At 46.8% G+C, this 18217-nt stretch overlaps 1 protein-coding gene across 1 annotated transcript in view; it reads left to right on the top strand.

The window, feature by feature from the left end:
- Cacng3 (calcium voltage-gated channel auxiliary subunit gamma 3) overlaps nucleotides 1-17572 on the top strand; it is a 96522-nt gene extending 78950 nt beyond the window's left edge. Inside the window, exons 2-4 of the mRNA XM_028867866.2 lie at nucleotides 3131-3214; nucleotides 10696-10836; nucleotides 16486-17572. Of these exons, the coding sequence (XP_028723699.1) occupies nucleotides 3131-3214; nucleotides 10696-10836; nucleotides 16486-16997 (737 nt within the window). The 3' untranslated portion in view covers nucleotides 16998-17572. The remainder of the gene's footprint in view (nucleotides 1-3130; nucleotides 3215-10695; nucleotides 10837-16485) is intronic.
- Nucleotides 17573-18217: the final 645 nt, after the last annotated feature.

Below are 18217 nucleotides of genomic sequence, written 5' to 3'. Positions count from 1 at the left end.
GTAATCCTCTGATAAACTTAGAGCCCCCATGACTCAACACCCTGAAGCCTGCTGCATGAGTCTTTAGGACCTATGTCAAGACATAACACACTCCACAAACAGGAACATGAGAGCGAAGCTCTGAAATACAAAAGTTAAGTTAATGTCTTTTTTCTCAGGGTTCAGAGAAAGGTTATCACTTGTTTTTCCTTCCAAGAATTTCCTGAGTCCTCTCCCCTGGATCCTTTTGTGGATTCTGAGTCTATTCTTTGCCTAGTGGGCAAAGAATCAGAACCAAAGGTACAGTCTACATGTCTCATCGCAATGACTGTGAAATGCTGCTGGCTTGGAGCCTACTCACAGTGAATAGTAAGGAGTGAAATGGAAAGCCCTCTTGGTGTTGTAAGATAATCGTGGGAACAAGAGGAGTAGACACAACAGTGATGGGTGTTCATAACCTAATGGTGAAACCTCAGGCTTTGAAGCCTCACCAACCAGGATGCCTTTGTTGTCCTCAGTGCCCCATCAGAAATATCAGTATTAACAGCCTTGCCTCAAAGGGTGGTGGGCTTCATCCATGTGCCTGTCCCACTGGAAACGCTTTCATTTTAGTGGATGTGTACAAGGGTATGAGTTAGTGTGTGTATATGTGTGCACATGTTTATGTGTGTGGAGGTCAGAGGTCAATGCTGAGTGTCTTCTTTAATTACTTCTTTTCTTTTCTTTTTTTTTTTTTGAAGACACGATATTATTGGGTATTATTGTGTAGCTCTGGCTAGCCTGGCCTGGAACTTACTGTGTAGACCAAGCTGGCCTTGAATTCACAGAGATCTGCCTGTCTCTACCTTCAGATGCTGAAATTAAAGACATGTAACACCATGCCCAGCCCATTTGTTTTTTAATTAGTGTGTGTGTGTATGTACATGTGTGTGTGTGTGTGCGCACGCGCGCGCGTGTGTGTGTGTGTGTGTGTGTGTGTGTGTGTGTGTGCGTGTGCGTGCGCACGCGCTGTACATACCACAGAGCGTGTGTGGAAGTCAGAGGACAACTTTATAGAGTCTGCTCTTTCCTTCCACCTTGATGTGGGCTCTAGGAATTAAATGCAAATCATTGGAATTGTGCAGCAAACACATTTATCTACTGTGCCAATCTGCCAGCCTTCCACCTAATTTTTTGAGACAGGGTCTCTCACTAAGTCAGCTAGACTATCTGTTCGGTAAGCCTTGGGGATGCTCCAGTCCCTCCTCCCAGCACTTTCATTACAGGCAGACATCACCACCACCATACTCGGTATTGATGTGGGTATCGGGGAACTGAGCACACATCCTCATGGTTAGCAGCAAGTACCATCCCACCAAGCCATCTCTCCACCCCAGAAACAATAAGTGACTGCTATTATGGTCACATGCCCAAGCTTCACAAGAACTATATATGCATACATATTTCATAGATGGCCGTTTCTCATTTTCCAGTGACTGCTGAGAAGCAAGCCTGGCTCTGTCTGATTCTCCACCTTCCTGCTTGGCTCTATGCTACACTGCCCCTCACCTCCCTGCCTCTGTCTCTGCAGACAGGGAAGAGGAAACACAAGCATGATTTCCTACTGTGCTGTGAGACATTCTGAATACTGTTTGTCATTTATAAGAACTGACAGAGTCATTAACTGCCCCAGAGATTGGTTAATTGGATAGTTAATAAACACCCACAATGATTATCAAACACACACAATGAGTTGAGTCAAGTTTATGTTGGATAAAGAAAGAAAGCAGGATGCTGACAGCATCTCTGTGGATCCGAATGAGCTGCACCAGGGTGAGCAGAGGGTGACTGTGATCTCAGGACGGAAGAGAGGACTGGAAGGACCTTTGATCACAATTGGCAGGTTGGAGACAGGAGACTATTCCTAAATGTCCAGACTGGAATGCTGGCTCTTGGCTTACCTAAGTGACTGAAAGTGAAACTCGCACTTGCCCATCTGTCAAATGGGATGATAAATCCAATGCTTCAGTTCTGCCTCCCTTTTTCCTCACCAAGGCAGGATAGGAGAGACCCTCACACCAAGCTCTCACGCTTCCTAGTTCTTTGTCCTTCTAAGATGGCAACAGCATGCAATATCTGAAATGTGGAGTATTTCAGCCTCTTAGTTTTTATTGAATGTATTTATTATCTGTTGTCTCTGCTAATATTTTAGCTGTGGGTCACTGTGACAAATACCTGAGACAAACTGTGTGTGTGTGTGTGTGTGTGTGTGTGTGTGTGTGTATCTAGGCCTTGAGCATGATGGGCAAGTGCTCCATGTGCTCCATCACTGAGCTGCCTCCCTTACCTTATTTTTTATTTTCATTTTGAAAGGAGGTCTTGCCCAGTTTCCCAAGTTAGCCTTGAACTTGTCACATATCCCAGGCAGGTCTTGAACCTGTAACCCTACTACTGTTTCTACCTCCCATGTAGTTGGAACCACAGGTATGTACCACAATGCCTGGCATAAATTAACTCTTAGGGAGAAGGAATTTATTGGAGGACATTGATACTGAGGTTTCCGGTTAACGGGCCCTGCTGTTTGAGGCTTTGGGTGAGACAGAACATGGGGGCTCATGTTGGGTAAGACGTGGGGGAGCAATGCTGCTTTCTTTGTGGTGCACAGGAAACAAAGCTCCTAACGTCTCCTTCTAAGGCATGCACCCAACAACCTAGCTTCCTTTCTCTGAGCTCTGAAGTTCTAACACCTCCTGCCGTTGGCAGAGGTGTGTGTGTGTGTGTGTGTGTGTGTGTGTGTGTGTGTGTGTGTGTCTGTGTCTGTGTCTGTGTCTGTGTCTGTGTCTGTGTCTGTCTGTATGTCTGTCTGTGTGTGTCTGTCTGTGTGTCTGTGCATGTCTATGCATTGCTGGAAATTTGACATGCTAGGAAAGCGCACTACCACTGAACTCTATTCCTAACTTCAGGTCTATCTTTTAATGCATGGGCCTCCCAAGGACATTCAAGATCCAAACTACAGCAACTAGTTTCTTTTTTGCACCCTTCTTAAACCAGCTGTTGGGCCTCTATGCACAGCTTCTGACAACCAGGGAAGTATGTGCAACATGGAGTTGACCACCCAGCCTGGGCCTGGTAACACTCTTCCCTCGGCTCAGGGCCCTGTTTGTTTTCACAGGGGCTTTCCGAGGCGTGTGCAAGAAAATTGATCACTTCCCAGAAGACGCAGACTACGAACAGGACACAGCAGAATATCTTCTACGTAAGTCCCCCTACCTCCCCAGTCTCCCTGGGGGGAAGGAGAGGGTCCCCTGCCATCACCCGCTTACCTGTGAGCATGAGTCTCCTCATTATCCAACTCAAAGTGCAGACATACATTCCCAAGGCTCTGATGTCAAAGTTTCTTTCATTTCAATGAGCTAGAAATAGAAAGGAGACAGAGCAGGTGTATCAGAATGGAAAGGTTCTTTTTAGTCTCCTTAGAAGAAAATTTGAGGAATTTTCTTCAGCTCGGTCGTTTTCACCTTCTCCAGTGGGTGATTTGAGGTGCTAATGGGTGAAGCGCTAATGGGTAAGGTCCCCAAGGGCGCGGCCTGGCATGATAAATACAAGCCAAACTTCATCTCTCCTTTGACTGCTCTGCAGTTCCAATCCTACTGGGACAGGGACAGTGTCTCTGCAGGAATTTTCCAAGGTCAGTAACCTGGACGAGGCATGGGCTGTTGCAAGCATAGCACAGGAGTGCCATCCATGTAGGGGTGGGATGTGATAGGCCAAGCTTTGACCCTGTTTGACTCCTTTCCATCGAGGTTGGTCCTGGGGCAAGCTATTTCAATATCTTAACTTTCTTCATCTGTTTTGAAATGGAAATTATGTCATCAATCTGACAAGGTCATAAAAATTAAATGAGAGAATGTGTAGTATATTCAGCCCTTGAACCCCACGGATAATCATGAGGTGGTGTATGTCATCTCTGGTCTGTCTCATGGAATTAGAAAAAGCAGAGTCAGATGCAGATGAAGCCTTACACTGGTCCAGGCACAGGGGAGCTTAGCTTGAGATGTTACTGCCGTTTTATTAACAACGGGTATCAAGTTCAAGCAGAAGGAAAATTCCAAAGCAGTATCTAATTTGCTATTTAGGCATGTTAGGTTTAAGGTGATTTTTTTAAAAACTGAGATTATAAATGAAACCTCCAAGAAATTATCTTCTTCAGGTTTTGATTGTGACTCAGAGATCAAGTATCTTGGGGCCAAAGTGGGTAGCATACGTGCTTAGCATTCAACCCAGGGGTAAGGGGAGAGTGGAAGTTAGGAAAAAAGGAAATAAGGGAGAAGGAAGGGGCAGGCAGGAAGGAGGGAGAGAACTGAACTCCCTCCCAAAGCAATAGCTTTGAAGTCAATACCAATGGGATTTTCCCAGGTGCCTATTTTATCTGTGCTTCTCTTCCTACTTGGAAGAAACAGTTTTATACCTGCCCTATTGGAGACTAAACAGAACTGTGGCTTTCACTCTACAACTCACAAAACTGATTTTAAATTCTCTGGAGAGCCTGACTGTTTTTCTGACCATTTCCCTCCTCTTTCTGGGGAGAGTCCTCTGCTCCTTTGCTTCATTCTCTGCAAGTCTCCCGACAGCAGCTTCAGCAACAGCCACAGAATCAGGAGAAATTAAGCATGGGCCCTTGTAAGCACACAGGTTCCTTGCCAGGAATTTTAGAATCTCTGGCTGCCCTAGTCTCTTTTCCCGTTGGTGTGATGAACTATCCTGATTCAAAAGCAACATAGGCAAGAGGGTTTATTTCGGCTCCCAGTTCGAGTCACAGTCCATCACTGCAGAGAAGTGAAGGCAGCTGGTCACATCCCATCCATAAGGGTGAATAAGAAGGGGATGGATGGGTGCTGCTGCTCAGGCCCCCTTCCCTACTCCCACTCTTACACCTTGAGGGTAGGCAGCTGTTTAAACCCCTGCATCTTAGTGTCCTCCGTATCTGCTACTGTGATGGAATATCAGATCATGTGTGATTCAGAGAAGAGAAGCTTCTAGCTGGGCAGTGATAGCACACACCTCTAATCCCAGCACTCAGGAGGCAGAGGAAGGTGGATCTCTGAGTTCAAGGCCAGCCTGGTCTACAGAACCAGGACAGAGTTCCAGGACAGCCAGGGCAACACAGAGAAACCATGTCTCAAAAAAGCAAAAAATTGAAACCAAAACAAAATTGTGTACTACAAAAGAAAACCTTCTTTGGTTGACAGTTTTGGAAGCCAGGAAGCCACAAGCATTGGTGCTGGTGTCTGCTCAGCCAAGGCCAAGGACTTTCTTGCTGCATCATAATGTGGCAGAGGTCATCACACGGAAAGACAAACAAGTCTATCAGCTCCAGTTTCCCTCTTCCTTTGTAAAGCCACCAATGGCTACGTCAGAGCCCAACCCTCTGAAGTCTAATTCCAGTGACCTCCCAAAGGCCCTGACTATAAACACCATGAGCAGATTTTTAGATTAAGTCTCTAGCACAGGAATTTTGAGGGACACAGTTAACCCTTAGCATCATAGAAGGCTAATTAATAAGTCCTAGGTTGTGTCAACTGAAGACTTCCCATAACATGACATGAAGGGCAGCAAAGCCCAACTCTATTGCCAATGATGAGACTACACTCAAATGAGCTTACCTCTGACTCTCAAGAGGGTTGGCCACCAACAGGGTTGCCAAGTTGCTACTGCGCCATTCTGGAAACAGCCCCACCATTAGAAGCAGGACACACACACACACACACACACACACACACACACACACACACACACACACACGACACTCTTTAGACCAGAGCAGAAAATGACAAGTTTATTTAGTATGCTACAGATAGGACAGTAAGAGAACAACTGTTGGCATAAGATGCTGGCTGCTTGTGCTGGGGGTGGGGTCTTCATTTTGGAGCTGCCATCATTCATCTGGATAGGGACAGGGTAAGCCACGATCACTCAGGGTCCTGCCCTGCATTCCTCACCATGCAAATGAGGGCAAATCTGATTGGTTGATGTTCATTCCTAGACTGAGATGGCTTTACAGGAGGCAGAGGCATCTCTAAGGTGTGGATTGCAGTTAACGGTCATTACCCACCATTCTGCCAGAGGATGCTCAGTTTCCTGTCTTAGAGATCCTTTCTGTACCACGCCGGCTTTGAAGACCTGCTCCCTTTCTGGCCCCAGTCACATCCCTTCTTCCACACATAGCACATACGTGTTTCAGATACACCTTTGGGGTGTGAGTAGGGGGAGGCCTAATTTGTTTGTTGTTTTGCAAGACAGAGTCTGTCTGTGTTGCCCTGACTGTTCTGGGAGTCACTCTGTAGACCAGGCTAGCACTGAACTCATAGAGATCCTCCTGCCTCGGCCTCCCTTAGCCTTTTTGCTTTCTTTCTTTCTTTCCTTCCCTCTTTCTTTCTTTTCTTTCCTTCCCTCTTTCTTCCTCCCTCCCTCCCTCCCTCCCTTCCTTCTTGCCTTCCTTCTTGCCTTCCTTCCTTCCTTTCTTGCTTTCTTTGACAGGATCTCATTAATTTACCCCGACTGACCTTGAACTAACCTTGTAGCCCAGTCAGGCTTTAAACTTATGTTCCTCCTGCCTCAACCTCCTTAATAGAGTGGATAACAGGCCTATGCCACCAGGCCAATCCAAATATACACTTTTATAATCAACCTTATAACTTCCAATTTTGGGAGCATGTCCTTGGGGCACATTTCAAAGGTTAATCATTTTTTTAATTAAAAAAATCTTTTAATCAAATAAACTCATTACATTGAATATTCAAGCAAACCCTACCAATTCACAATGTAAATGGTCTCTTTAAAGGTTGATTCACAGACTGGCAAAATGGCTCAGAGATTAAAGGCACCTGGCTCCCAGCTTGACAACCTGTGATCCATCTCAGAACCCACATGGTGAAAGGAAAAACTGACTCCTACAGATTATCTTCTGACCAACACACACACACACACACACACACACACACACACACACACATACACACACACACACACATACACACACACACATACACACACACACACACATACACACACACATACACACACACACACACACACACACACACACACACACAATTTTTTTTCAGTGTTATCCAGGCCAAAAATCCAGCTGCAAACCCATTCATCAAACATGGAAATTTTTAGGAATTATTTGATGAATTATTCCCAAGGTTGGGTCCAGTAAGCTATCCCCGACACTCAGGATGCCAGAACCAGCTTCCCTGGGATCATAGTCTACCTGAGGACCAAAATTACCACGAAGATCCTCTCTCCCTCCTCTGAGTATTAAGGTGAAGAGGAACCCACCTCCACTGCACCTTCTGAAGTTTTCCTGGAACGGACTCAATTGGAGACGAGGCTTACACATGTGTGGAAGTGGAAGAAAGGAAGGAAATCATATCATGTTGGAAGGTCACCGGAGCATGAGTGCCGGTGTAACGTGACTTAGAAACCTATAGACTCCTTTATTCCATTGGGGAAGGAGGAATGAGCGAAGTAGATGACTTTCCTTCAAACCTAATAGACCTATTAAATGCTCAGTGGCCTGGAACAAACTCTGACACCAGAACACACAGTGAGTTGTAAATGATTCTCTGTGGAATGGAAGTAGAGGCAGCCATGGGTGGCGAACAGACGTCTGTCCAGGTGTGTCAGCAGACTGCAGTCTTCCTGTGAAATGAGTTTAGGTAATAGAAACTCAGGGAAGGGACTAGAGTAATTGCTTCCTCTTCGGTGGGTGCAGACTCCAGGCACATAAGAGAATTTCACAGGAAGCCTCTGCTAGGACTTGAAGCAGGGCCATGAAGCTAGGCTGGGGAGAATGACACAAGGTCAGAGCGACCTTGACACTGGGCCTGTTTGTAAAAGCTGGTTCATTTGCTTTAAATCAAACTACTCAGCATACCAAAGCAAAACAAACAACACAAAAACCCCACTATATTTCCAGCTTATCCTTCTCTTAGCCCTCAACACAACCAGGGCAGTAGCAAAGACAGCCAGGGCAGGCCACGAACTCAGGGGAGACTGATCTCATCTGGTCCTTCCAGAGCCCAGGAGAGTCAGCCCCCACTCCCACACCCATGCCTCTTCTTTCAACCAGTTTTTCAGGCAGTTTGAATGCCCTCCTAAAATGTCACTGTGGTAGCAGAGGGTTGGGAAGGACACAGCTATCCAGGACCCCGGACTGCCCAGGCCTCTAGCTTGAGAAGACATCTTGAAGCAAATACAGAAGCCCCCACTCCTCTGTGCCCTGCCCCTTAACCCAATTACCACTAAACACACAAACCAACCCAAACTGGTCACAGCATCTTGAAAGAGTTTTGACTGTTAGGTCTGAACAATGGAAGTGGCTGCAGCTCAGTCATGTGACTGTGAGGGACATGAACTCAGCTCTGAACCTCTTAGGGCCAAAATAAGCTATAGCCCTGCCTGTCCCATCCCTATTCTGCTCCTCTGGCTGGCAGGTGACAGTAAGGGTACCACCGTTTAGTCCTCACTGAGAGCAAGCCGGCAGGTGTTCATGAATCTTCTTCTCACAGCTCGTATCAGCGCCATCAGTTAATATTTCCACGTAGAAAATATTGCCAGAATTCAATCACTTACCTTCCACGGTTCGCTGCACTAGTCCAAGCCACGCCAGCTCCCACCTGGATCCCTGCAGTCCTGTCAATCACTCAGGGCCCAACCCACGGAAAATCCTCCTCGCTGCACTGCTGTAGCCATCTTGAATTTTTAAACAGTTTTGCAACAAGATGCCTCATATTTTCACTTTGCACAAGGCCCTGCAAACTGTGTGTGTGCCCCTGCCTGTGGTCTCCACTACCGCATCAGCCCCATGAGAACAGGGCCCGTGGCTTTTTTATATATGGATGAGCACAGAGTCCATTCTGGCTCTATATCCAGGCCTGCCTCTACTGCAACCAGAACAAAGCTGGTGCTGCCTGTTACTGAATATTTAAGGTGAGCTTTGCTCGGGGGCCTGAGAAGACTCTACCTTCACACCTCTTCTCAAGCCAGTACTGCTGTTGAGAATGAGACAGTCCATCATGAGTGCCCAAGCTTGTCCCTCTGGTCAGGTAGTCTCCACATTCCCAGGATGTCCACACCTCCGTCAGTTATCATCTTTCTGGACATCTGGACCCGAGCATTCACCAGTCAGCTCTTTTTACTCCTCCAGGTGCTACCTGGGCAGAAGAGTTAGAGCAAACAACCCATTAGTAATGCATGCATGCAGATTAACTTAGAGCAAACCAACCATTAGCCATACAGAGGTGCTTGCTCCTTTCTGTAATGTGAAATACAGGGTGTCCTAACAGCTCTCCCGTGCCCAGCCAATGCCAGAAAATACAGCCAGTCCCTGACTTAAGGCATTTCACCTTGGGATCCGCAAACCCGACAGTGGTTTGAAAGCAATGCATGCTGGGCAGAGCCTCGTTTCACATTTCAAACTTGGGTCTGTTCCTAAGCCCTCAATATGTGAAGTGATTCTCTCATGGTGTGTGGCAGCAGCCGTCGGGGCTCCCAGTCAGCCTGCCAGCTGATGGGAGATGGCCAATACTCTGTGGTGTATGTGTCACTATGAGGTTTGCCCATCCCTGTAGGAAATGCCTGCTGCACTTATCATATTTTCGTCATCCTGAGGTTCATCAGAATGCAACACACTGTAAGTTGAGGATTAGATTGTGTAGGCCCTTATTCTAGCTAGGATCATACTGACTCCTGCCATGGGACCTTCAGGCCTCTCCAGGATCCAGGAAGCCACCAGGTTCACAGCAGAGACTTGGGGGTCTTCTGACCAGCATCTTTTCCAAGGACAATGCTGTGCCTTTATGGTCCTTAAGTGTTTCCACTGCTGCTTCCCTAGCACCTGGCAGGGTGCCTGGCATCTAGTAGGCGCTTAATAAATATTTCTTGAGTGAATACATAAATTCATTTAATCATTCTGTGACTAAATGAGTTTTGAATGGATATTGCCAGGCTCTTTACTATGCAAATCCAGGTGTTTAAGATTCTGCATTTTGATGAGCTGCAAATGGGCTGACAGGAATCCCTGCATTCAAGACTGCCTGTATAATTTGCAGGTCCCAGTATAAAATGAAGACCCTGGGTTCCAGGCTCAAAATACAGACCCAAAAGATTTTCAACCAATACCGCCCCCCACCAGCCCCTCCATGGTCAGGTTTTGATTGCCATTGTTTGTTTTTAATTATTGTTTAATGTTGCCCTCTGTTGGGCACAGGGATACCCTCAAAGTAAGTGAAACCTCACCCAAGGATCTGGGGCTTACAGCTAAGTCTGATTCTCCCTGTATTCACTACCAGACCCTCATCAGAGAGGAAGGGTGACCTAGTTACTAGGCTGAGGCTGGAGAGGACCGACACTCCACCCCAGGAGGTCTGGGAAGAGGGCATTTTAAGAAGATGATGGCTGAAAGTGGGGCCCTGTGCTCCAAGCACCTAGATATAATTTACAATACACACTACTGGTAAAAATCGCTTAGACTTTCAAGATGTTGGCCACCAAGTGCTGGGCCTCCCAAACACAGGTCCCTAAGTGACTGGCACTGGTCTCACACCCCCATGGGATATGGACTTTTCTCCAATTCTACACTGTCTGGTTCACAGACACCCCACAACCACAGCAGGCGAGTCCTGGGACTGGCTGGAGCATAGATGGAAACTTCTCTCCTTCTCTCCGCAGGGGCTGTGAGGGCCTCCAGCGTCTTTCCCATCCTCAGCGTCACACTGCTGTTCTTCGGGGGGCTCTGCGTGGCCGCCAGCGAGTTCCACCGCAGCAGGCATAGCGTCATCCTCAGCGCGGGCATCTTCTTCGTCTCTGCAGGTGAGCATCTTGCCTAGACCTTGAGCTCTCCCCAGAAAACAAACCAGAGCGAGAGCCACACCAATGGTGACCGTTCAGCTTGTGTACAGCTGAGGATTCCATTACACACTTAAGAGACCCAAACAGAGGAAACACACGGAGGGGACAGGACGTGTGGGTCTATTGAGACAAAGGGGCAGAGAGACAGACTCACCGAACGGCAGCCAAGCATGGTGGTGCATGCCTAGAAAACCAACACCGTGGATGCTGAGTCACGAATTCCAGTCAGACTGGGTTACATCGTGAAACTGCAACGAGAGAGAAGGAGGGAAGAGGGGAAGAAGGAGAGGCAAGAGAAGAAAAGAGAGAGAGAAAGGGGAAGAGGGAGAGAGAGCTAGAGGGGAGGAGAAGGGTTGAGAAGAGCTTGGAGACGTGTAGCAGGAATCTTAAAAGTTCTTATTAATAAAATCAAACCTGAGGCCAGTTATTGGGGTGAATACTGGAAGGTCAGAGAGACAGAACAAGCCACAGCTATCTCACCTCACCAGTTCCTCAGCTGGTCCTGTTTCCTCAGACTGGAAGCCTCTGAGTCCTCATCCAGAATGAATCCCAGCTGAACTGTACTGCTTCAAAGTCTGATAGCTTAACCAGCCGAATGCTTAACCAGCCAAATGCTTCTAGTTTCTGGTCCTCACGCCTTATATACCTTTCTGCTTTCTACCATCACTCCCTAGGATTAAAGGCTTGCTTCCTGGGATTAAAGGTGTGAGTCACCATGCCTGGCTGTTTCCAATGTGGCCTTGAACTCACAGAGATCCCAGATGGATTTCTGCCTCTGGAATGCTAGGATTAAAGGCGTCTGCTATCACTGCCTAACTAGTGGCTTTTCTGTTCTCTGACCCCAGATAAGTTTATTAAGGTACACAATATTTTGGGGAACACAATACCACCACAGAGACGCCTACTTGCCGGTCAACTGCTGCTCACAACCTTTCAAGCATTCAAGTCCCCATATCCTCCCAAGCATCCCTGGACGGAATCCCTCAGGGAAGACCTGCCATCCATCTACAGCAGCTCTGAGTAGCAGGAAGTGCAGGGTGACCAGGAGACAAGGGACTCCCTTCCCAAACCTGTCCAAGTTCTCTACCTTCTCTCACCCACCACCTCCCCTCCCCATCTTCCTCTCCTTTTTCTGGGATTCCACACTTCCTTTGCCCTCTCTTCCCAACACTTTCCACTCCAGACAGGTCAATGCCAACTGGATGGAAGGCTTTAGAAAAGCAGAGAACACGGCAAACTTATTCATTATTCGTCATCTCTCCCGTTGCTGGTTGCTGTGACCGAGTGCCCAACAAAAGCTGCCTAGAGAAGAAAAGGTTTCTTCAGGTTCACAGTATGAGGGTATAGTCTGTCACTGTGAGGAAAGTATGGCAGCAGGAACGTGAGACTGCTGGTCACACTGTGCCCACATTCAGGAAGCAGGGAGTGATGAGCTGGTACTTGGCTTGCTGTCTTCCTTTTATTCAATCCAGGCCCCCAGACCATGGGATATCCGTTTTTAGGGTGGGTCTTTGTAAACAGAGGCGAGCTTTCTGTCAGTATGCCTGATTATACCTGGTGGTCGCTTCCCAAATTATTACACAGAGGCTTATATTAATTATAAATGTTTGGCCAATTGCTCAGGCTTGCTACTAGCTAACTTAAATTAGCCCATATTTCTTATCTATACTTTGCCACAAGGCTTGGTACCTTTTCTCAGTACGGCATGCCCATCTTGATCTCTCTGCATCTGCTGGTGACTCTTGACTCCACTCTTCTTCTCCTTCATCTTCAGTTTGAATGTACCACCTAACCTTATTCTGCCTCACCATTGGCCAAACAGCATTTTTATCAACCAATGAGAGCAACACATATTCACAGCATACAGAAAGACCATTCCACTGTAGGTCTTCCCACCTTAATTAATACAGCCTAGAAGGTCCCTTGCAGATACACTCAGGTGTGCTTCTTAGCTACACTGTCAAGTTGACAGTTACTATTAACCACCCTGGCATGGGTAGAGGAAGATGGCTTTGGTGGTGACCTTCAACCCTGAGGTACAGTGGTCCTCTCTTACACACAAGAGATACCTTCCAAGAACCCTAGTGGATGCTAAAACCAAAGACTAGTACCAAATCCTATAATACTATACTTACTCTGTAAAAACATACATGTGAAAGTGTAACTCACACATTGAGATATAGTTAGAACTTAATAAATAATAAAATAGAAGAATCATAATAAACTATAACAAGGTTATTTAGTATTAACATGAATTACTTCTTTCTGGAATTTCCTTGCACTATTTCCAGACCAAACATGACTGCAGACAAGTGACACTTAAAATTTGTGTGGCCTTGGGAACTCTCACCAACATCCTGGTAACTTGGCTTCCTCACCTCCAACATGGCAAACAGCAGTGGTTCCCATTTCGCAGAGCTGGTGCAAGGGCACAGGGTGTGCATGTTTACAGTGTTATTTTCTACTATTGGAAAAGCAGCAAGAACACATTGTCAAGCATGGAGCCCAGCATCCTGGTCCCCTATCATACCTTGCAGTGTTCTTCCCCACCCCACCCCCCAACTGTTTCTCCTTCTACAGAATAAGTTAGAGAGACAGCACCTCACTCTAACCCTCAGAGAACCCATTCAAGTTACAGACCAAGGAGAAAGTAGTGTCCTTGCCCTGGGGAGATGAGGTCAGCTGGAGGTAGTATGGCTTCTGACCATGTTCTGTGGTGACAGATGTTAACTAGAAAACCCAGAGGCTTAACTGGCTTCTAGGAATGTTCCTCCCACTGGTAGCCCTGTCCTGGCTCTGGCTGACCTCAACCAGGAGAATCTGCACCACTGTTGTGTTGACGTGACAGTTTCCAAAGAACAAGATAAGATCATTATTTTGTTCCTCCAGGGGATTGCTGAGAAACACTGTCATCAGCTACTTGCTTTTCACCTGAGTATTGTAAGGGATGACAGATAAGTTAGATGCAGGGGACCATGAGAGCCCTGAGGGGATACTTGTCTCGGATTAGACCTCTCCACTCGGCTTCCTCTGGAGTCCCACGAGCCTCAAATTCCCCACCTATAAAATAATAGTTTTGGAAGACCTGCTCCTCCAGGTCCTTTATGGTGCTAAAGTTTATGGTTTTATTACAACCTTTTATTGAGCACTTACTGTGTCCTGGGCCTGATAAAAAGGTCCAAACATATGAGCTCTGAAGTCAGGCTGCCCAGTGCTAATCTTCCCTCTTTCATATTCTAGTCGGATAGCATCAGGCAAGTCACTAAGCTGCTCTGTGTCTCAGTTTCCCCACCTAAAAGTTGGGGAAATAATGATCTTTCCTCTGGAGGCTGATTAGATGAATTGGTACACATAACTGAGCCTAGAACCATGGCTAGCACAGTGTGGCTCAACACAAAGCAACTGTAATGTGCTTTGTGGGTTTGATGTGTGTATCAACTCCATTCATTCATTCATTTATTCATTCATTCAACAAACATACCCTGTGTTCTTGCTTTGAGTCAAGCTCTGGGCTAGAAGCTGGAGCAAGAGCAATATGCAAGTGTCTTGTCCCTGTTCTCAAGGAGCTTACAGTTTGATTGCAAAGCTTTTTGTCTATACCTCATTACTGAAATCTCAGCCCACCATGGCTAAGAGTCCTGGGTTCAAATTCTGATTTTACCATTTCCTAGTTTATGTTGACATGGAAATTTACTAATCAGTGTTGTTTCCCTATCTATTAAAGGGAATCCTCTATTTCAAAGCGGACATGTTGCAATGATTCATTGAACCAATGAAGGAAAGAGTCTGCGTAGCCAGGGGCATGTAGCTAACTAGGTAGTACTACACTTGCCTAGCATGTTTGAAGCCCTGGTACCATCACCATTAAATTAATAAACCAAGTCACTAAAGATTCTGTCCAGTGTCTGGCTCATAATAAATGTCCTGTGAATGACTAACAACTCACTCCTGCCTCTTTAAACTAGTTTGACATTTGAGCATCTCTGTGAACTTTCCTACACTGCCCCCAGCAAAGCCCTCTTTTCTAGGACTTTCTAAACTTTGTCACCCATATTTCCCTCTGTCACAGGGGAGAAAGAGAACATGGCCCTGGGCACTCAGGGTATCAGTCGAAGCATCAGTGAGCTGAAGTGCCTTTGAAGCCAGTTTCCCATTTCACTGAAAAATTCATATGAATTCTGCATTCTCCTCCTTATATCCGTGTTCATTTTAATATAAAAGAATGTGTCTTCCACTAATCATCCGGGGAAGTTGACACTGGGGGAAGAGAAGCCGTTTTTCATCCTGCGGTGGTCCTTGCAGCCTGACAGAGCCAAATCTGTCATCTCCCATCTCAGAGGTAGCAGGTCAGAACTTGCTGACTACCTGAGAGCCTGTGCCAGGAAAGGCCAGAAGAAAACACAGGGCAGAGGCAAAACTTGACCCTTCCTTGCTAGGGGCAAGTCCTAGATGAACTGTGGCCAGAGTCATATGCAAAATATTTGTCAGCGCTCACACCTGTGCACCAGCCAATCAGAATGGAAGAACTGAAGCAACTCTGTTAGGCAAAGCTTTATGTTATATTGTAAGGTTTATTTTTATTTGTGTGTATGCACTGGGGGTAGGGGTGCCTGCAGAGCCCAGAAGAGGAGGTGGGGTCCCCTAGAGCTGGACTTACAGGCAGTTAGTTATAAGCCACCAGAAATGGGTGCTAGGAACTGAACTCAGGTCCTATGGAAGAGCAGCAAGCTCTCTGCAGCCTCTAGACAGAACTTTCAATAACCCTGTAGTTGTATAATGTTGGGGATATCTTGAGAAGGACAGGGCATTCATCGACGCTCCCCCCCCCAAAAAAATAAAAGACTTGTTAAGTGACCATCCTTCTTCCTCCAGAGGATCAGTAACCTCCCAACTACAGCTCCACACTGTGTGTGTCCACCGGCATCGCATCAGCATTTCCATTTCCATAGATCTGACATGCCCTACTCGCTAGCTGGTCCTCCCTGGTGCTCAAGACGCTACCAGCCTCACCAGCAGCCAAGCTATGCCCTTGCAAGTCCTTCTCTCGTCCCCTCCCTCACACTTCATAGTCCACAGTCTCGTGTCTCCTGTCAGTTGTCAGGATCCCGCTCAAATGCCACCTGGTCTTCAAAGCAAGGCACTTGTCTCTCTTTGCTCCTGAGTCACCTCATATGCATCCCTGATAGGGTCCTTGCTGTATTATACTCTAATTGCATTTACATGTCAGTCTCTCCAGCTACCGGTGAGAAATTCAAGGTCAAGGACCTGTAGCTTGTTCATCTTGCCATCCTTGTGAGTTAGTGTCACGATTAAGTGGTGATGGAATGGGTTATTTCAAGGGGGAAATGGACGCATTTCTGGGTCCTACAGTACTTGCTATGAATAGACAATGTCTTCGTTAACTGACAGTGTCCAGGACTGAGCACTAGAATTCATCATTTCCCAACAGACAACCCTTGCAGGAAGAGCTCCGCTGTGGAATTTCCTGGCCATAACCCATTGCCTCCTCTCCCTGTTACCTCCGCACATTCTATCGGTATTCCAAAACTAAAAATGGCCGCTGCCTCCGAGGCTTTATAAAATCCGTGTTTTCTTTCCCCTTTCTCTCAGGGCTAAGCAACATCATCGGCATCATAGTTTATATATCGGCCAATGCTGGAGACCCCGGGCAGAGGGACTCTAAGAAGAGCTACTCCTACGGCTGGTCCTTCTATTTTGGAGCCTTCTCGTTCATCATCGCGGAAATCGTGGGTGTGGTCGCTGTGCACATCTACATTGAGAAGCATCAGCAGCTGCGTGCCAGATCCCATTCGGAGCTCCTGAAGAAGTCCACATTTGCCCGCCTGCCACCCTACAGGTACAGATTCCGAAGACGGTCAAGTTCTCGCTCCACTGAGCCTAGATCCCGAGACCTGTCTCCCATCAGCAAAGGCTTCCACACCATCCCTTCCACTGACATCTCCATGTTCACCCTCTCCCGGGACCCCTCTAAGCTTACCATGGGGACCCTCCTCAACTCTGACCGGGACCATGCTTTTCTACAGTTCCACAATTCCACACCCAAAGAGTTCAAAGAGTCGCTGCATAACAACCCAGCCAACAGACGTACGACGCCTGTCTGAGCTGACCTCTGACCTCTGCCCCGCCGCCGCCCAGCACAGCCTTGGGGGAAGTGTACACAGATGTCTCTAAGGTTGCATGGCATGGTCCTTGTGATGGTATCACTTCTTACAAAGAACGAAACCAAATGGACTCAACTCCCTCCCACACTGGTCCCTTATCCCCCAGACCTTAACCCATCCACTTCCTCTAACTTTTCTCGCTGGTCCCTTAATGTTATCCCTCTCTGTGTATCTGTGCCAGGTGTTTTCTTCCTTCCTTTCTTTTTTTTTTTTTTTTTTCCTTCTTTGCTGGAAGGATCACAACATTCTTCCCTCCTCGGGAAAGGACTTGACTAAAAGTCGAAGGTGCGGTCGTAGCAGTGGGGGGATTTCCAAAGCCCCATCAGTTGTATGCCTAGCTGTCCCCATTGTCCACCCACACAAACTCTCGGGAAACCCACCACACAGGTGGCCCTGATAGAGGCATTCACCTTTAAGTGTTAGAAAAACATGACCAGAAATCAAAGATGTCAGTGCCCTGAAGCAGTTAATGTAATAAGCACTCGTGTTATTAAAGGTTTTTGCCTTGTAACCAACGGAGCTGGGGGTATTTTGTCTTGTTTTGTTTTCTGGGTATTTCCTACACAAATTTGCTCTTCCGGCCACCAGCAAGGCTCATGTCTCTCTCAGAAACCACACTTTTCTTATCCTCTCTCTAGTCATCAGGAAGGGTTCTCCCATTTCACTGAGGCCAGTGAGATCTTCTCTGTAGCCTTTTTTTTCCTGCCACTCATTCCCTGGAGGCTCCTCAGAAGAGAGCGAATGCTGGCCATTCAGGATCTAACTCTGATCTTCAAACCTAGTCTCCTCATCTGAAGGAGAATTGTGAAGCTCAAATAACGTCTGTACGTGAATCATTACTGACTTACGAAGAATGCATGTATGCATTTGTGTATCATTTTGAGACTGGGTCTCATGTAGCCCAAGCATGCCTCAAATTTGCTGTGTAACTGAGGATGACTTTGAACTTCCTAACCTTCTTGCCTCCACTTCTGAGACTCTCAGAACTGCAGTTATGAGATTGCAGGCACGCACTACCACACCCAGTTTATGTGGTGCTGAGGATGCTATCAAAAACCCCAGCCTAGGAACTAGATAGATAGATAGATAGATAGATAGATAGATAGATAGACAGATTTTTTTAAATTTTATACATAGATTCCAGGTAGGGTGAGAATTGT

This window comes from Peromyscus leucopus, chromosome 1 (assembly GCF_004664715.2).
Source record: "Peromyscus leucopus breed LL Stock chromosome 1, UCI_PerLeu_2.1, whole genome shotgun sequence".
Taxonomy (NCBI): Eukaryota; Metazoa; Chordata; class Mammalia; order Rodentia; family Cricetidae; genus Peromyscus; species Peromyscus leucopus.
The sequence above is the reverse complement of the archived record's forward strand: the minus strand, read 5'-3'. Positions and strand labels throughout refer to the sequence as shown.